This window comes from Cryptomeria japonica, chromosome 10, assembly GCF_030272615.1.
Source record: "Cryptomeria japonica chromosome 10, Sugi_1.0, whole genome shotgun sequence".
Classification (NCBI taxonomy): Eukaryota; Viridiplantae; Streptophyta; class Pinopsida; order Cupressales; family Cupressaceae; genus Cryptomeria; species Cryptomeria japonica.
Genome location: NC_081414.1, coordinates 281,338,993 through 281,360,424, shown reverse-complemented (window position 1 = coordinate 281,360,424; position 21,432 = coordinate 281,338,993). Strand labels below are relative to the sequence as shown.

The 21,432-nt window shown below is 36.1% G+C and overlaps 1 protein-coding gene across 3 annotated transcripts in view; it reads left to right on the top strand.

Annotated features, from left to right (window-relative positions):
* Positions 1 to 20,328, top strand: part of LOC131075861 (MADS-box transcription factor 23) — a 165,863-nt gene extending 145,535 nt beyond the window's left edge. For all 3 annotated transcript variants that reach the window (XM_058012796.2, XM_058012788.2, XM_058012781.2), the window contains exons 6-8: positions 19,454 to 19,495; positions 19,600 to 19,769; positions 19,865 to 20,328. In XM_058012796.2, the coding sequence (XP_057868779.2) occupies positions 19,454 to 19,495; positions 19,600 to 19,769; positions 19,865 to 19,877 (225 nt within the window). In that variant the 3' untranslated portion in view covers positions 19,878 to 20,328. The remainder of the gene's footprint in view (positions 1 to 19,453; positions 19,496 to 19,599; positions 19,770 to 19,864) is intronic.
* The last annotated feature ends 1,104 nt before the right edge of the window (positions 20,329 to 21,432 follow it).

Below are 21,432 nucleotides of genomic sequence, written 5' to 3'. Positions count from 1 at the left end.
TGAGCAAATTTGGGAGGAAAAATATTGATGTATTTAGTGATAAAATTGAAGGAAGATATTGACAAGTTTATGAAAGAGAAGTGTGCTTGAGTTGTGAAGAAAGAATATAGTACATATGCTTGGATCAGATTTGTAAAGGAAAAATATACATTATTCCAGATCAGAATTTGTAATCAGATTTGTGAGGAAGGAAGAATAATATTATCGATTGAAGAATTCGTAGGTTGGTGTCTATCAAATAAGAGATTAGTGTCTCTTGTTGAGTTGGTGTCTAGTTGTGGGAGTTGGTGCTCACAAAAAACTTACTTACGGGTCAATGTTTCTAGTACATTGGTGCTCACAAACTTACTTACGGGTTAGTGTCTCTACTACGTTGGTGCCTACAAACATTGTAAAAGAACTATTATATAAAAGTAATAATTTGTCGTGGTTTTCTCCTTCTGGGTTTCCAAGTAAAACATTGTGCAAATGTGTCCTTATTATGTGCATGATTGTTAAAAGAAAGTAAATGATGATTTTATGATTAATAAAGTTTAAATCGGTAAAGTTCGTTGTTATACTGATTCACCCCTCGCCCCTTCTCAGTATAAACGCGTGCTCTTCACAATTGAGTAGTTTATATGATTTCTTAGAAAAGTGGCAAGGTCACCAGGAGATGGGGGTACTTGGAGACTCTAGAGATTGGTACTGGTAGGACTAATTTTCAAAAATAGGAGACAGGGGTCATTGGAGATGCCAATATTTTAAATATAATTTAATAATTTCCAAAAAATATTATGGCATAGAAATTTGAAAATAAGAACGTAATGAAATAAAACCAAAGCCAAAACATCTAACCAAAACCAAGAACATGTATCAAAAAAATAAAATAAAAATAAAAATCAAAATCTCGTCATAAAACAAAACCAAAACATCTAGCCAAACCTTTACCAAATGTCATAAAGTGATAGGAAAACAAGGTTTTTATCAGAAAGAATAGTGTAAGCAAATGTTAATTGAGGATAAAGAGCATAGATTTTTTGTAGTAATTAAATTGTTAAATGATGTTATAGTGGTATTGAAGGATGCACATTGATAGTTCATTGAGTTATATGCTTAGAGCAATCAAGGTAAGGAAATCAATTAGGCCATTACACCTCCAATTCATAGAAATTGTATTGGTAGACAATGTTTTTATTTTGTTTTTAACATAGCTCTACTAAGTTTCCTGATAGGGGGATATAGGAATAGGTTTTGGGGACTTAGAGACCAAAGTCCTAAATTTGGGGATAGTGAGGGGACAACAAGGAGATGGCGACAAAGTGGTGGTGGAGGGGCATTGCTGATATAAAAATAGAGATGAATTAAAATCTTCAAGGCAAAGTCTGCAATATAACATCTTTGTGGGTGCCCCGTGAAAGACCAACTAGTTTTCATGAAGTTAAAGGTTGCAATCAGTATGTAATGACATGTGGCATATAGCAAGCGATCCAAGAACGTCCCCGACGGAGGTGGTGGTGCTATGGGGGGGTGTTTCCCCCAAGTTTCAACAATTTTCCCTATAGGGGACAAGTTTTTTTGCGGGGCCTGTGTCCTCATGGAACACTAGTTTTTAACAATTTGCTTGCATTTATCCCTTGTTTGGAACACAAGTTTGCAACACCAATTCTAGATTTGGAACACAAGTTTGGAACACTAGTTGTAGATTTTGAAAAGGCAAAAAACCTTCGGACTAGGGCACCCAACACATGTGTTTGATACTTTTTGGATGATTTTTGGGAGAAATACCTATAGGACCTCCGAACTACATTTCTCCTCCATTCCTTCAGTTCAAATACTGCTAGGGCTAGGATGTCCAACGCACCAGTTCTGGATCTTCTCTGTGTCCTCTTTCTAGGTCTAGCCTACTATGTTGGTTTTTAATTTTGTACTTTAATATTATTTTTCAAAATCATCATTTTGCTATATTCTTATTTCTAGATCGCATACACACACTTCACAAGTTCAATTCCATTGCAACAAAAGAACACAAACTCAAGTGTTCAACTCTCTTATTAGGACTATAGCTGAATCTATTTACGTCCCTAATGATATGCAATGGAAATTTGAGCTCTTAGTTTGCCTCCATTGGCCTAGGATCTCATTTCCATAAATACCAAAGTTGTTTGAAATGATGTTGATGCAAAGTTGGATAATTAGGACATTTGCCTAGATAGAGAAGTTTAAGTTGATGCTGAGACAATATTTTTCATTTTTTCATAATCTAACCCTTGACGTGGGGTTGTCAGGAAATTAAGGTTTACATTGATAAATTAGCTGCTAGGTACGTTAGTTGTTTGGAAAGTTTTAATGTCATAAATTGCATATCATGCAATTTTACATCAGATATGTCTGTCCTTAGTTAAATTAAAGGTAATTATGCAACATTTTCCCTTAATCTTATTCCAAAACATTCCTAATTAGCAACCATGTCTGACTTCTTGATCCTTGGGGCCTGTTTACCACCAAACTAATACCCGCACACATAGACATCCACGCAACATGCTAGCGCCCTGCAATAGTTTATGACCATACTAACTGTTGAGATGTTACACCCACCGTGTTTTGGCAGTGTAATGCCTCTGTCAATTTCCATAGTCATTGAGAATTCTTTCGACCTTTCTATTTTGGTTTGATACATCCCATTTAACCTCTAGTTCATTGATTGAACTTCAGTCTTCCACATTCTCACTTGCTCTATGATTCATATCACCATTATTCTACAACTCTTGTATCCATTCTCATAGAGTAGTCCTTTGGATCTCCATTGTAATTGCATCAAGATCATTTATTGAAGCTTTGGAGAGTGTTGTTGCTTCCTTGTGGCATATGGCTAAAGGCAACTCTGTCTGTGCACGCTGCTTGCCTTCTATTGCTGAGGGATTGATAACTTTTGAAGCTTTTTGGCATATTTTCTTCTTTACATTCGATATCATATTATTCCTTTGTCTTCTTTATATTTGATAGCATATTGTTCTTTTTCCCTGTCTTGACTATCGATGAAGGTGGAAGCACCAAAGTAGGGTTTCATGACGACAAGCTCCTATACAACCACCCCTAATATTTTTTTTCGTGTTATTTGCATAAGTTGTTGAGAGAAGCTGTATGGTGAAGGAACTTGTGATGGTCTAGAATTCTTGGGTAACTGTGGTCTACTTGAAACAAACTGGTTTTTCAAAGAAAAAACTATGATTTCCTCTAACGACTTGCTTTTTGGTGTTGGAGTGACTTCCTTTTCAGCAATTCCTTGCCTTCAGACTTAACAATTTCCCTTTAACAAAATAGGGGCGACTTAACAGCTACGACTTCTTATATGCATCGATTTTATTTTGGATGTCAACTTCAACCTTCAATGATGATGTTGGGCAACTGTTAATTTCTATAACCCAACCATAGATTAATTGCTCGATAAATTTCACATAACAGAACTAAAACAATTCTTGCCTATTTGATTTATAACAATTAATACACTGGGTTGATTAACAATAATGAACAACGGAAGCAAATTCACACGAAACCAATCACACAAACAGATAAACACAAATAACACGAATATACCCAGGAAACCCCAATGTGGGGAAAAACCCGCAAATGTTGAATCTTCTATTCAGCTTCAAGAGCAAACTTTCCTTCCGAATCTCATCCTAGTTGCTACAATGATCTTACATGTATAGCCTTCTTGATGAAACAACAATTATGCAAGAGAAGTGAAACTTTCCTCACACAACATATCCTAAGAGAAGCATTCCTTACATGATGCGAGAGAAAAGAAAGTCACCTTACATAACTCAAACTATCCACACATAAAACCGTTCTTGGTAATAACCTCACAACTCTAAGAAACGTTCTAATTACAGAATAGAAAATATCCTCTTGCTGAACATCCAACACGAGCTGCACTTAAGCAACTTCCATAATCCACACCTTCCGAACTACATAAAATTCAACATCCCACTTAGAAGGTGTTTAGTACAACACCCAACTTATCCTTAAAGAATAGAAACTTAATCTTCATTAAGGCCTTCGTTAGGATGTCTACTATCTGGTCATCCGTAGGAATGTATTGTAAGTTCACTGTCCCCTTCCCCACACAATCTCTGATGAAGTGATACTTGATCTCGATATGCTTTGACTTGTCATGAAACACTGGATTCTCAGAGAGTTTGATACAATTCTGATTATCACAGTAAATGACAGTAGGATCTAGGTCCTTATCAAAGAGCCCAACTTGAAGTTTCCGAAGCCCCATAGCCTCACATCTAGCCATACTAGCTGCGATATACTTGGCCTCCGCAGAACTCAGTGCAATTGACTTCTGTTTTTTGCTGTACCAAGAAACTGCTCCTGGCCTAAGCTAAAAAAAACCCTAAAGTGCTCTTCTTGCCAGTTGTATTGCTTGCCCAATATGCGTCGGTGAACCCGTCGAGCTTCACTCCATCTTGCTGAATATACCTCAACCCATAGTCAATCGTGCCTCAGAGATCCCTTAGAACACGCGTTGCAACTATCTAGTGCACACATTTAGGTTCCACCATAAATTGACTAAGTGAATTTACTGCATAACAAATGTCTAGCCTTGTGTTGACCAGATACATGAGAGAGCCTATCAACTGTCTGTATAAAGTTGGGTCCATTGCCTCTGATCTAGAAGCATCGATCTTCTTCCTGTTGGTCACAAGTGGCGTGGACATTGGCTTACAGTCCTCTATCCTGAATCGCTTCAGGATATCAATTGTATACTTCTCTTGCCCAAGTAAGATCTCTCACTCTTTCTGCAACAACTCTAATCCTAGAAAGTAGTTGCATTGTACTTGGCATTGTCTCCAGGTGCAGTACAAAAATACTTCTTCTTCTCCTCCAACTTGGTGAAATATATATTGACTCTCGTCATATGGAAAAAAGCCCCACTATCAATATACCATACACTTTTGGCAATTGAACTTGAGAGAGAGGCAATGAGTGAAAAATCATTCTCAAACTGTGTTGCAAACTCGTCCACCTCTACAGTAGCTGCAACTTTCTTCTTTGACTTACTCTTGTTTTTCTTATTCGGATATTGACTGGCATGATGACCCATCTGATGGCAACAAAAGCCCTTTATCTTGCTCAGATCTTTCTTTTTCCCATCCTTGGAAGAGGACCCTTCGGTTTGCCCTTTATTGAATTTCTGCTTACCCTTGCTTGCAAGAGCAAGATTTTCTTCGTCGTCAACTTTCTTTGTCTGACTTACCCGATAAGAATTTTCACAGATCACCTCCTAGATGAAATCATCCCAAAGCCTTGCCCAGTCAGGTAGGTAGTCTCTGTTGACAACATAGTTGACAAACACTTCCCAGTGCTTCGAGAAACCATTCAGGGCTATCCGCACAAGCTCATCATCAGTAATTGTTTCTCCAACAACAACCAACTCGTCTCTGTCTTGTGTCAATCTGGACAAGTACGAGGTCACGCTCTTGCCCTCGGACACCTTGGTGTTATGCAATTTGTCTTTGAGGATCATCTTACGACTCTAATGGTCGCTTTGATATAGTTTTGTGAGCGTATCCCATATTTCCTTGGCGGTGTCTTTTCTAGATAGATGAGGAATCAAATGATCTTTTACCCCACCAAGGATAATCCTTTGAGGCTTGGCCTCCTTGATTTCATGCGAATCTAGGGCAATAGGATCATTTGTTGGTGGAGTCACTTCTGTACTAGCATAGGTTCATAACCTGTTCTCCTTGAGAACAAATGTAATCCGAGCCTTCCATTCTAAGAAGTTAGATGCACCCTCAATCCTGTCCTTATATTGAACACTGATTGCCATTGCAAAATAAGACCCTCGAAGAAATTGAAAACTGAAATTTGAAGAAATCTATGATACAAGACTTGGCTTCATATTCAAAGTTTAGAGCTCTGATACCATGTTAATTTCTATAACCCAGCGACAGATTAATTGCTCAATAAATTTCACAGAATAGAACTAAAACAATTATTGCCTATCTAATTTATAACAATTAATATATTGAGTTAATTAGCAATAATGAACAGCAGAAGCAAATTCACATGAAACCAATCACACAAACAGAATAACATAGATAACATGAATATACCTATGAAACCTCAATGTGGGGAAAAACCTGCAAATGTTGAATCTTCTATTCAACTTCAAGAGCAAACTCTCCTTCCGAATCTCATCCTAGTTGCTACAACGATCTTATATATATAGCCTTCTTGATGAAACATCAATTATGCAAGAGAAGTGAAACTTTCCTCACACAACACATCCTAAGAGAAATATTCTTTGCATGATGCAAACTGGAAGTTTCCTTACACGATGCGAGAGAAAAGAAAGTCGCCTTACATAACTCAAACTATCCACACATAAAACCGTTCTTGGTAATAACCTCACAACCCTAAGAAACATTTTAATTATAGAATAAAAAATATCTTCTTGCTGAACATCCAACACGAGCTGCACTAAAGCAACTTCCACAATCCACACCTTCCGAACTACAGAAAACTCAACAGCGACTTCTTAATCAGCTGAGATTTGTTCCTCAAAACACTTATTTATTTATTTCAGCTATTCCAGCTCAGTGATCTGATGTTTTCCTGGCATTGAGATTCCTTATCTTTCCTTTCTGCAGAAAATTGGTGGCTTTGTCTTCTTGCAGGCTAGGCTCTTCTCTTTTCTACGGTTCTTCCTTACGGTTATCTTAGACAATATGATGACTTGCGGATTCCTTTTCACTTTGAGATCATAAGCAATTCTTGCTTCTGCAGCCCCTTCATCTTATCGGCCTCTTCACAGATGTCTTTGAACTGTCTGCTGGCAATATCAAATATCTCAAAAACTGCAAACAGCAAATATCACAAAAACTGCAACTTATGCTCTTATACTGAGATTCCTTTTACTTGCAGAGAAATCTATACTTGCTGTGCTGGATGCTCATTTTCCACTTTCTCAAGCCCAGATAAACCTTCTCTAACAGGCTCTATATCAATTGTAGATTCTGAAAATACAGACAACAAACAAAGAGACGAAGAAAAAAAAAATTGAAATAGTAAACAAACAGAAATCTTTTATTCAACTTTTCAAAGATCGATTACATTTTGCAGATATGTTTCAGGAACAATAATAAGACAGTTTGCTATAGAGGTTGCAGCCTAAGATACATATCATATAATCTAATAAAAAATTAAACCTGCGTTACCTGAATTATTCGCTTAACATGAAGACTGGCAGATCTAAAAAATAAATCTAAAATGAGTGTCAAACTACGCATGGCAATGAACATGAAAGGTATTTCCATGGTCGTGCACATGACAGTAAAATTGAGTTGAGCGTTAAGACTCGATTGACACTTGCTAACAGATATGTTTCTATGTAGCTCTTTAAAATATTCAGAGTTCCATGTCTGGATCTGTATTTTTACTGTGGTCAATAAATATTATTTTGCAATAGCAAATTTGTGTTTTGTTTCAGTTCATTGATTATTTCAGTATTCTGCATATCGTTTTTCTGTTGTGATTGATCTATATCCATCCACCACGTTCAAGTACAAAAGAGGATTCATCATTAGAAATATAGGTAAATCTCGATAGTTAGAATCATAAGAAATATAAGGGAATGTATTTTGTATAAGAGAACCACTTGTAGATGAGGAAATAATAAAATATCCGAATCTTCATTAGAAAATGTATTGGATGTTTTAAAAACTTGATCAATAATAGTTTTAAATTTTAATGTTATTTTCATCATAATGTAGTATGAAAATGGTGTCGAAACAAGTGAAAGCAGAAGTCTCATCAACATACTGTATGGAAGCTTATTACTAGCCCTCTAACTCTCTGTATGCTTCTTACATCTAACTGTCCAAATGATGAACCTCATTGCAATCCCCATTCCATAAACCTGAAACAAACTATGTTCCACGGAGTTTCGGGGACGGGGACAGCAGGGGATGCTGGGACGTGTTTTCGATAAAGGGTACTTTTGAGCTATTTTCGGGAGGACGGCAAGGGACAGCTGTTAAAAAAATAGGATTTTTTAAAATAAATATAGAGAAATTTCAAATATGCATATCATAGATATTAAAACATTGTATTAGACTTGAGTTGAGATTTCACAAGAGAATTGACAAACATTTTACCAAAATTCAAATGCTTTTATCAATCATTGTCCACAAACATATGTCATGAATATCCATAATAGACATAAAATGATAAATATTAAATATTAAACATCCATAACTATGAGATGACATAAACTGTAAATAAAAAGTTATAACATAGAAGTCCATAATCAACTGTCTATCATAGTGTCAAGATAAACGAAGAAAATATATGGCTGTCCATAATCAGCACATGGTAGGTCTAAGACTAAGAATCTAAATCAAGATTAGAGCTTGAGTCTCTGTCTGAATCACTATCAATATGAGGGGCTGCCTCCTCAACCAATGGAACCCCAAGCAATCCTGGAGGTGTCTCGTCCTCCTCAACTTGTATAGCATTTTTGGGATTGACATCCCAACACAAGGCTAAAGTCTGACGATCTTGTAGCCGCAATGAGTGTCTTTTTCTTCCTTCTGTTTGTTTTGTACATTAGATTAGGGTTTGTTATATTTTAATATTTATTTAAGATCTTGGTGGGGCCAGTCAAACTTCTTTTATAAATTAAAAATATGTTTATTTATTTATTTTGAACTTCAAAATTTTCTGGACCATAAGGGACAGCCAGCTATCCCGGGGGCATTTGGGGGATGCCTAGCCTGTCCCCTGCTTCCCAACAGCCGTCCCCGAAACGTCCCCAATGAAATTGCCAAAAAAGGGACTCCTAAGAAACAGCAAATTCCCGTCCCCACGTCTCTGTTTCGTTCTCGGTACGGGTACGAGGCAAAAAATGTAGATGACGCGTTCCCATAGAACATAAGAAACAGAGCATCAACAGATTTATAAATATGTACAGAATGAATGTCATGTAGAATTACTGTTAAAAGATATGAACATCATTCATACACAGCCCTAATACTGTTGAATGAAACGCTAAAGATAATTTAAGATAATTTTTCAATTAGTACCAATGTTATTTCAGGCATATGTAAACATGATTAGAGTAGAATTTGTAAATAGAAACAAAATTTGAATTACTTGCAATAGGCTTCATGTTTAGACTGAATCATTTCCCAAAATAATCCTTTACCCACAAATCCAAATGAGTTTCGTCGAATTTCAACTTCACCATAATACCCAAACCCGGGCACAGACTCACCATTTTCTGCTACAAAATCCTCTCCTGGACCCCTGGTCATTAACAGCTTACGTAAAAGAAAGTAATATGCATATGAACTTGTAGCTGAGGTTCAATCATTGTGCAAGGACGTGAATATTTGAATGCACACGACAACGCATGTAGGCTTTTATAAATTTCATTGTGCGTCGGAGCCCTAAAAACTGTATGATATTATGCCAAAAACTAATGATGTCTTCACTATGTAACCTCTGCACCTACAGATAGATCCATAGCTCATGGTATATAGCTGTTGTGCATGCGCATAATCATTGGGAAAAAGGGAACTACTTATATAAACCTAGGAAAGAAAACGTAGTGAATTTGTCAATCCCATTTCAGGAAAGCTTAGGAAAGGAGAAACAAGTAAGAAAAGTGTTTAAATTGAACCGTGACGGGCCTGTGCTGATCACACTAATTGCTAGGCAATCGTCAATGTTAAATGCCAAGTTGTAAGATATAGGGAGACGATGTAATGGTGGGCAAAGAGTCCCACCGAGGTCGACGTGATGAGGCGGATATACTAAATGATATGCACATCTTTTAAATTGGTTTATCAAGGAAAATTTTGAATTGGTTTATCAAGGAGATTTTTGCCCATCGGCCTATGGAGAGGTGATGCATGTCTAAGGTGTGCTTGAAACCATGACGATAACTCGTGCAATGACGACTGTTGAAATCAATCTGGCGGAGGATGATTGGTTCAAGAGAATGGTGAAAGCCACGCGGGCCACCTGGACACGTCGAAGGTTGAGGAGAACAGCGGTATAATAGAAATAGCTAAAAACCGATGGGGAGTGCAAAGGGCCGCCGCAGAAACTGATAAAGTGCGCAGTGTAAAACGGCCATTGACAGATTTTGCTCGCCATAGAGCATACAGATACTTAAATTCCACAATATAATTTGGTGGCTGCTTGAAATTCAATTGTATCAGTTTGTTTAAATTTTACAGGGCATCCAATATCGTAAAAGATTTACCTCCGTCTTTTTTAAGAAATGTTGGAACAGTTTGTAATCTCTTCCATTTCGTATAAGGAGAACTGCTCGTGCAGTCTTGTATTAATGGCATGTTTGCATGCAGATAAAAATAGATTGATTGATCTCAAATTTTTAGCCATTCTTTGATCTCTCTAAGACTTATATATAAAGATATAGAATGTGATGAAGTTTTTTTTTCCCGATTTCTGATCAATTGATCTTTGTTGTTGTGATTAAATATTCTTGTATTTAATTTGTATCAATAGAAAAAGCAATAAAAAGACTATATTTTTGGGGTTCACCCCATAGCGCAGTGGTACTGCTGCGAGCCTCCCTCAATGGAGGTCGTGAGTTCGATGCATGGGGCTTGGCCCCTCTCCGTCCCCATCGTTTCACATCGTCTGTTGCTGTACTGGTCTGCTGACTTGGCAGACAAAGGTTTGCACGCCGAGGAGTGATTGCTCTCTGTTCGTTGGCTAGGAAATTGACAACTCTGCTCTCAGGCTGTGTAGGATGTTTCAAAGAGGATGCCTTGGCCCTCGATTCAGAAATGAAGTCCTCCTTGTGATTTCACTGGTTAATAGCTCCAGTCAAAAGCACTTGCTTAAAAAAAAAAAAAAAAAAAGAAACGACGACTTTATATTTCTATTATTGCTGTGTAGCAATTTGTATATCTATTTTATTTTCTTCAAGAAAGTCCTATTACACAATTTTACAAATTTTCTAGCATATCAGCAATGCTACTGCATGAACAACTGACTACTTCTTATAAGGTGGCCTGCTGTTGACCAGCAGCTCACCTACTTCTTCTAATTTCAGAAAAAATGTTAACTTGAAATTTAGATAACCCGTATGCTCTGACGAAACATTGTCCTTCAAATTCTACGACGTTCAGTTCGTTTCGTCTATGCTTTACGATTCCTCTTCTTCATTTGTCCATAGATTTCTACTATGTTATAGCCAAGGGACATCTACGTTTAGATTTCCATAATGTTTTAGCCATGGGAAGAGGAGACTTTTAATCTATCGTGATTTTCAGAGCTGGATATCTTATGCAATTGAACTGAGCCAAGGTTGTCTTTCACCAGCCCTGTCAATTGATCTTCTAAACATACCTACCTTAGAACTAGTAAAATGACCTATGATTTAAGTTAATTAGCAAAATTAGTTAATACATGTTAAATAGATAAATATAGCTATTGTTAGTTGGAAGTCCGACCATTACATAAGATAAAATAACTTTTCATGTTTTCTGTTTATTGTCCTTTCGTCTGTTGAAGACTTCGTCTGTATATTCGAAGATGGAACATTGTATCAGATAAAGAACTTATCTACTCTGCCACTGTGAAGAATAAAACATGAATACTCTCCTTTTTCCTGTGGATATAATCTTTAATGATATATCACATTGTGAATAGAGTCTTTAATGGTGTACCTGTATCTTTCTCTATCTATACAACTGTTTTTTTTCCGCCAGAGAGGTAAACACCATACACGTATGTTAAAATATATTAAAATGTACATGGATATACAGAATTTAAAAAAAACCCTGACTGTTACTACCCACAGCCACCAGAATAAAACTGCCCAGACCAAAACATTAATGTGCCAGAAGGATCCCACGCAAATCCTGCCCAAAATGAAACTGGCCACAAAACCCCTTCTGATGCAGGAGCACCGGAGTAGTTTAAATCGGCATTTGGATTTGATTCCGGTGAGACATCGATCCTGGTATTAGCCCGATATTGGTATGTTCTTATCGGTTGGTCTTGCAGTGTATGGAGTGAAGATGGATCGGGTTGCGGGTGATTCCCGTAACTTGCGGATCGTTGAGTGATGTTGTTTTGGGCCTTGTCCAATGTTCCCGGAGGACCGCGTGAAGGTCTATGCATTTTGAAGATGTTCTTGGTGATTTGGGTCGACATGTTATCGTTTACACGTTTCATCATGAACCGGTTAGTCTTTGGCTGACCTGATTGAGTTGTTATTACTTGCGGATGGTATAAAAGGAAAGTTTAGATATTCATTTTGAAGGACAGAGGTCGGATGAAGAAAAGATTGAGCGAAGATGTAGTTTCCGGAGAAATTTTGGTTTGAGGGATTGAAGCCCGGAGGGACTGAGATCTGGATCAGTGCAGAGCAGTGGAGACTGTTACTGGTGGCCTATTTGTCGAGCAGAAGATCTGCGGATCTTAGATTTGTGTTGCATGGATTGTTTTGTAATCCCGAGTTGTAGTCCAACATGTGTAGCCGCTGAAGGCTTATGTAATTCATTAAATGGTTGTAATGATTGATTTATTTGGTTACCGGTTATATCATGTGTTACTTCTACCGGTTAGGTAGCTCTTTGTCTGTTTACCGGTTGCCAGTATCTTGCATGGTGTTTTGTGTTATAGGCTGCAAGGCAAGGATGTCCTTCATTGAATCTCTCTACCTTGACTGCCTCACCTTCACAAACATCATTATATCTAAATTATATCTAAGAAGAACAGTGATCAAACAGAACAAAAATCCATCACATCCTCCACAGAAGTTGATAAAGAATTACTCACTTATAACCACCTCCCCCTCAATGTCACTCAAATTCTCATCGCAAACCAGAGAAAGGTTAGAATTATTTAAATCAAAGTCCAAGGTTAGACTTGTTAAAATCAAAGTCCACTTGTATTTGTAAAAGTATTGTAATTTTCAATTTAATGGACAAATTATATGCAGGATGGTGTCTTTTATTTTATATTATGACTATGACACTAATATTGTTATTTGTCTTTTACTGCAGGTAAGGAGGATGAACATTTATCGATTTCAATGTCATCTCCTTTAATTTGAATGATGTATAAATAGTAAGATGGCCACGATCAAGTGGCACCTTGATCGGACATGTCTTTTAGACATGTCTGACCAAGATGTCACTTGGTCGTGACTCTTACAACCATCAACCGATCCATAACTAATTGATGCTATAAACATACTCGATAATGAATTGGTATCATTGTTAATGGTAACAGTGCATATAAACATACTCGATAATGAATCGGTATCATTGTTAATTGTAACAGATCTAAAACATACCCGATAATGAATCGGTATCATTGTTAATTGTAACAGATCTAAAACATACCCGATAATGAATCGGTATCAAAGCATATGATAATGGATCAATATAAAGTAAACAATAACAATAACTGTTAGCATTATATGCTATCAGGTTAATACCCCGATAGCATATTAATGCCGATATGAATCGACATTAATATGCTATTGGGTTAATAGCCCAATAGCATTTAGATTGACGCTTAACATAGTTAAGTAGGTCATCAATCTAATCCATCATTATCCAATATCAATATCATAATCAATGTTATAGTCTGATAAACATAAAGCATGAATGAGTAAACTAATAAAAAAATAGAGGAGATTAATGAGTTAGGAGAGTCTTATCTTGCAGAAGCTACTAATGCATTAACACTCCCTCTTAGCTTTTGGAAGATAAAGTAACCTGCATCACATTTCTTTTCCAAAAATGTCAGTCTCCAAGAATATATATCATCTATACATATGATATGAAGTACCATCAGGACATAGGATACAAATATAAAACATTACTCTAAGTATGTGACATAGAGTATCACCCAACCATGTGATATAAAAAATTCATCATTTTATTATGACAAGATATCACCAAACACGTGATATCAGTATTGCCTAAACACACAATACTGAGGATAAACATGAGGATGGTTAAATTCTCATCTTATCTAGGTTGTGATATGTGCACAAACATTTTATTCAAATGTTTTATCACAACACCATCATGGCACATCCATGACATACCAGAGATCCAACATGATAATTGGTTTGAGAATCATAAGATCGTCACCTTATGATGTCTGCATACAAGTGTTCATAATCTGAGAGATTGTCACCTCTTAGATATGAACACAGGGGGTAAAAACCCAGAATGTCTCAACATGACAAAAGAAGTTTACAGTTTCAACATCTTATTTACAAAGCAGATTACCTTTCTATCATACCTAAACCCTTTCTGAAGTGATCAACCTTCACTCTGGAAAGTGGTTTGGTCAGAATATCTACAGTCTGATCTCCCGTACTAACATATTCTAATTTGATCACATTTTTGTCTACCATGTCTCGTACATAATGGTATGGGATCTCAATATGTTTGGATCTATCATGGAACACTGGATTCACTGAAAGTTTTATGCAACTTTGATTGTCGCAATGGATGATAGTAGGTTTCATCAGATTACCAAACAATCCCACAATCAACTTTCTAAGCCACACCGCTTCTCGGGCAGCCATGGAGGCTGCAATGTATTCGACCTCGATGGAACTTTGCGCTACAAAAGACTGCTTTTTGCTGATCCAGGATATCATGGCTGATCCTAAACTGAAGCAGCACCCAGAGGTTCTTTTCTGGTCAGTCACACTTCCAACCCAATCTGAATCTGTGAATCCATGTAGATTAAGATCCATTTTCTCATACTTGAGACCAAGATTTAAGGTGCCTTGTAAATATCTCATAATGTGTTTTACTGCTACCAGGTGTATCTCCTTTCGGTCACACATAAACTGACTCAAGGCATTTACTGTATAGCAGATATCTGGTCTTGTATTTACCAGATACATAAGAGACCTAATCATTTGCCTGTATAGAGTGGAGTCAGTAGAAGGTGATTCTGCTGCTGCTTCTTTAAGTTTATGAAGATTGGTTTCCATTGGAGCGGTCATAGGTCTGCAGTTTAGCATTCCAAATCTCTTCAGGATGTCTAATGTATACTTACCTTGGTTTAGAACAATGTTATCAGAATTCTACCATACTTCCAACCCTAGGAAATAATGAAGGAATCCCAAGTCCTTCATATCAAATTCTTTGGATAGCTCTTTCTTGCATTGATCTATAAGGTGATCTTCTCCTGCGATTAATAAGTCATCAACATATAAAATCATTATTAGCATATCACCTTTATTCTGTTTGTAGTAGAGATTAGGATCTACATCACTTTTAGAGAAGCCTAGTTTTGATAGATATGTGTCAATTCTTTCATACCAGGCCCTGGGAGCTTGTTTGAGCCCATATAGAGCTTTCTTAAGTTTGCACACATGAGATTCTACGTGATGGATCCCAAACCCTTCAGGTTGCTCTAGGTATACTTCTTCAGATATCTCTCCATTAAGAAAAGCTATCTTTACATCCATTTGATGTACCTTCCATCCCTTTGCTGTTGCAATGGCTAGTACAGTCCTTACTGAGGTATATCTGGCTATAGGAGCAAATGTTTCTTCATAGTCTATTCCTTCCTTTTGAGAAAATCCTCTGGCCACAAATCTTGCCTTATATTTTTCAATGCTGCCATCTGCTGCATGTTTGATCTTGAAAAGCCATTTAGAAGAAATAATAGATTTCATAGTTGGCCTAGGAACGATTTTCCATACATCATTTTTCATTATGGATTGATACTCTTCAGACATAGCATCCTTCCATACTTGATGTTTAAGGGCATCTGTTACATTGTCAGGTTCGTTTTTAGATAGATCATTCATAAGAGCAACATAGCTAGTAAATTTATTAGGTCTTTTGCTTTCTCTGAAGGTTCCAGAAGGAGCAGCAAACCTCTGAGCTTCTTCTACTGTTTTGGTGGCCCATAGTGGTCTTTTCTTGAGATTTCTAGGTGAGTGTTCATTTTCATTTTCAGTTTCATCTAGATTCTCCCTCTGAAACTCAGGGGCAGGATTTTCATTTAAGTTAAAGGTAGGTACATAGATTTTAGGTTCTATGAAGTTCTGAACTCTTTTGAAAGCCAGGTCCTCTTCAAAGATTACATCCCTACTTAGTTCAATATTTGTTTGACCAGGTACATAGATTCTGTAGGCTTTGGAGGTTTCACTATATCCTACAAGCAATCCTCTTTTTCTAGAAGGCTCTAGTTCTAGTCTCTTTTCTTTAGGTATATGGATATAGACAAGACATCCAAATATCCTAAGGTGGCTAATATCAGGCTTAGTTTTAGTGAATACTTCCTCAGGAGTTTTGTCCTCAAGATGGGAGTGAGGGCATTTGTTTTGTATATATACAGCGGTGTTGGATGCTTCAGCCTAGAGATTTGTGTTAAGGTTTTGATCTAGGATCATGGCTTTGGCAGCTTCAACTATAGTCCTATTTTTCCTTTCCGCTACCCCATTTTGTTGGGGGTTATAAGGTATAGTGAGCTCCCTCTTAATCCCATTATCTCTACAAAATTATTTAAATGAATCTGATGTGTATTCTCCCCCATTGTTGGTTCTTAAGGTTTTAACTTTGTTTCCTGAGTGGTTTTCAGTTAGTGATTTAAATTCTTTAAACCTAGAGAGGATCTCTTCTGATTCTTTACTTTTCAGAAAGTAGATCCAAGTCTTCCTAGAGTAGTCATCAACAAATATTACATAATACAAGAATCCCCCTAGAGAGGATATGGACATAGGTCCGCATACATCAGAATGAACTAATTCTAGAATTTTACTAGTTTTCCTAGTACTATTTTGGAATGCACCTTTGGTATTTTTACCTAGGATAGATCCTTTGCATGCTCTTGAATGATCTTGCTTTAACTTGGGTAGCCCTGTGACAAGGTTTCCCATTGAAGATAAAGCCCTAAAATTCAGATGGCCTAATCTTCTATGCCAAACTTCATTTGCATTAGTGGCTTCATGGATTAGGGCTAGATTGGGTTCCGTGCACAACTCATACAAATAGCCCCCTCTCTGTCCAATGGTCTTTGCCTTCTTGATGGAGGAGTTCCTTGGCCAAGCCAATACTCTGTTGTCCATGAATGTCACTCTGTATTTGTTATCTTCCAGTGTCGATATAGAGACTAGATTTCTTTTGATGCCGGGGACATATAGTACTCCTTCAAGCCGCAAGTTTATGCCTGTCTTCAATTTGATGGTGCAGGCTCCTACTCCTCTGATTGGATGTGTGGAGTCATCTCCGATGTTTACGTCCTCATCACTCTTCTCTGTAATGGAATCCAGTACTTCTCTAAACCCAGTGATGTGTCTGGATGAACCACTGTCAATCACCCATGAGTTGATTTTGTTAGAAGCTTGACTTGTGAGTGCTGAGTAGAATACGTATTTCCCGGAGTCATCTTCTCCTTTAGTCTTTCCTGCTTTGACAAATGTGACATGTTTCTTGGTTCTTTCCGGGCATTTTGCAACAAAGTGTCCGAACTGATCACACCTGTAACATTGAATGTGAGATAAGTCCTTCTTTGAAGTATTCTTGCCTTGACGACCTTTTCTCTTTCTAAATTGCCTTTTCTTGTTTTGCTTGGTGGAATTGGTGTTTAGAACTTGTAGGTCTTCACCTATATTCTTGTGTTTCATTCTCATCTTGTTCAATCTTGATTCTTCTTGGAGACAATCATCCCTTAATCTTTCAAACTTGGGATATTTGGACCTTGCATTGATGCCTTGGACGAATGTGCTCCATCCACTAGGCAACCCATCTAAAGCAATGAGTGTTAACTCTTTGCTTTGGATCTTGTAGTCCAGAGTTGCAAGTTTATCTTTTAGAACTGATATCCACATAAAGTAGGCATTGATTGTCTCCCCTTTGTTCATGGTGATATGATTTATTTCTCATTTTAATGCTAGAGTTCAACTTGCATTTGATATCTCAAATGTGCTTTCAAGAGCTTTGAACATTTTATAGGTTGTCTGCTGTTTTCTTATGATGGGCATTATGTTGTTTCTCACCCCATCAACTATTATTTTTATTGCCTTTTCATTTCCCTCAATCCATGCTGTTTTGTCAGGTTCATTTTCGGGTTGATCATTTTTAGTTTGAACAAACGAATCCACTTTGTTCTCCTTTAGGATCATTTGAATTCTGAATTTCCAGGCTGAAAAATCATCGCCACCTCCGAGTCTGTCTTCGAATCTGATAGCACTGGCCATTTGAAGAAATGTGATAGCACTGGCCTCAAGTTCGATCAACCCGGCTTTGATACCATGTAAAAGTATTGCAATTTCCAATTTAATGGACAAGTTATATGCAGGATGGTGTCTTTTATTTTATATTATGACTATGACACTAATATTGTTATCTGTCTTTTACTGCAGGTAAGGAGGATGGACATGTATCGATTTCAATGTCATCTCCTTTAATTTGAATGATGTATAAATAGTAAGATGGCCACGATCAAGTGGCACCTTGATCGGACATGTCTTCATGTCCGACCAAGATGTCACTTGGTCGTGACTCTTACAACCATCAACCGATCCATAACTAATTGATGCTATAAACATACCCAATAATGAATCGGTATCATTGTTAATGGTAACAGTGCTTATAAACATACCCGATAATGAATCGGTATCATTGTTAATTGTAACAGATCTAAAACATCCCTGATAATGAATCGGTATCAAAGCATATGATAATGGATCAATATAAAGTAAACAATAACAATAACTGTTAGCTTTATATGCTATCAGGTTAATACCCCAATAGCATATTAATGCCGATATGAATCGACATTAATACGCTATCGGGTTAATAGCCCGATAGCATTTAGATTGATGCTTAACATAGTTAAGTAGGTCGTCAATCTAATCCATCATTATCCAATATCAATATCATAATCAATGTTATAGTCTGATAAACATAAAGCATGAATGAAACTAATAACAGAATAGAGGAGATTAATGAGTTAAGAGAGTCTTATCTTGCAGAAGCTACTAATGCATTAACAGTATTCAGAGTGCTTCATTTTTATATTCTTTATCTACTCTTTATAATTAACACCTATCCATATTTATAACTAAATTCAAATCTTGTGACCAAACTTGTTGGCAGTAACCCTATAAGTAGAGAATAAGGGGGTAATGCCATTTACAATGTTAATTTACACATTAAAGACAACTAATATGAAAAAACATCTGAACTTTGACAAGTAAAAGGTCATGTAATATCAAATTTGACAAAAATTTAACACATATTTCTTTGATGGTGATTTATTTCGTCCAATATTGAATATAAGCAACTGAAACTTAACAATGGAATTTTGAAGGGGGTTCTTTGTAGCTCAAATCATTGCCTTTTTACCTCTGAAGGTGAAAAACTATTTGATGTATTAATTAGATACATTTAACGTTTCCTTGGCTTATTCGTATTGTAAGCAGGCAAACCGATTTGAGGAGGAGAATGCTAGACTTCGCCTGGAGGTAGCCATGTTTTCTCGCATTGACATTTATATTCCTTTGGACTGCATTTTTTTCCTGACTGATTAAAACAAAGGCGTGTCTGCATGTTTGAGCTGTTAAAACAGTGCTCCAATGTGGAGAATAACAACGCGCTGCAAGTCTTGTTGATTGAGCCTTTGGAAACTCGTGATCATCCTCAGTCATCTGAAAGTACACATAATTCTTCTACTTCCACGAGCCAACATAAAACGAGCATTCAACAAGACGAGGCTTCAGACATTTCCTTGCAATTGGGGTAGGCTACTCAAGCTTTTATTCTGCTTGATTGGATTTATTGGGTTCTATTGGTTAGTTGGTAAGATAATTAACAGAAACTGTTTGCTGTTTCAGGTTGTCCATTTGATACTTGTTATCCTATTACGCAACAAATTTGATAGTATTTTGAATGTTTAAACTTAATATCTTTCCAGGAAAACTTTGATTCTATTCTTTCATTGAAATACAGCATGTATAGCAGACTATATCGACGCTTCTGATTCGATCATTCCTTGCTGATTAATAATTGATAGATTCCTTAGAACTTATCGATGCGTGTGAAGCAAGTCAAATTCTTGGCTGAAAAATGATGATAGATTCTTAAAAACTAGGTTTTGCATCAACAGTTACCAAGTTGTGAATTTTTGGTTAATGTTTATCATAAATCTGATTTTAAAAAAGCTTACGTTCAAATTGAGGATCATGCTAATTTAACCTTTCAAACAACATGACTTTCTGAAACCACCAACGATAGACTTTTGTAACAAGTCTAACAATCAGAGTGAATTTTAAGGACCTTATGATCTGAATTATGACAAGGATCGTTTTATGGAATGATGAATGATGATGATATTACATACTAATTTTTACAAAGAATGGCATGCATGTCTTCGGCGAAGGTTTTCATATTTTGTTTTTATATTCAATATCTGAAGATCTGAATTATTACATCAATGTGATGTTATGACAATTTTTGTTAGAGAGTACGGTGACTGTCCACGAAAGTTGGTTTAACCACTTGATTGCACTATTTAGCGGAGGGCTAATGAAATAGGGCCAATAATTTGCATGGCACAAAGAGTCCTAATGAAATATTTTGTTTCTTGATGAAAATTTATTTGTATTTCTAAATAATTGTTAGTGATAATGACCCTATCTTCATTAACATCTTTTGGGAAATCTTGTTTAGGCATGGGAACAAAACTAGTAGGTAGTTATCTTATTATTGGATTATTTCATAATAGTGTGGCTCACTTTTTATCTAAGTGGGACAATAAAAATTAATATTTTTATCAATATTTAATTTGTTAGTAATAGTTAATAAATAGTCAAGAATTCAATGATGTAAATTAATGAGTTCTCAAATTTATAAATTGATTCATGTATCTTTTTTGAATTTTTTAAATAATTATTTTTATTTTTATTCGATCAATTCTTAAAAAATAAATAAAAATTGAGCGCCATTTTTCTATATTGCATAACTCACTACAAATAAAAATTTTGTAAGATTTTTTAGAATTAAATTATTAGCTCCAATAGAGAGTATATATATTTTTATTAACTTTTAATTAAATTATATTTTTTTTTATAAATTTAAAATTAATAATAACAAAAACTTCAACGGTGTTGCATTATTCTATAACACATTTCCTTTAACATATACATTGAAATTCTTTGCCATTTTAATAAAAACATGAATGTTGAGTGCAATGTATCATTTTAAGAATTTTTAAACAATATATATTTTACAAATGTTTTGAATAAAAATCTTTATCTTTCCTACGGGTTTGGATCTATTATAAAATAAAATATATAATATTAAAAATACTATTATTTCTAGAAAGCTAACATTAAAGACAACATACAAAATACATTCATTTGGACTCTAAAAGATGAAATGACGAATTTTTTGTTAACATTTT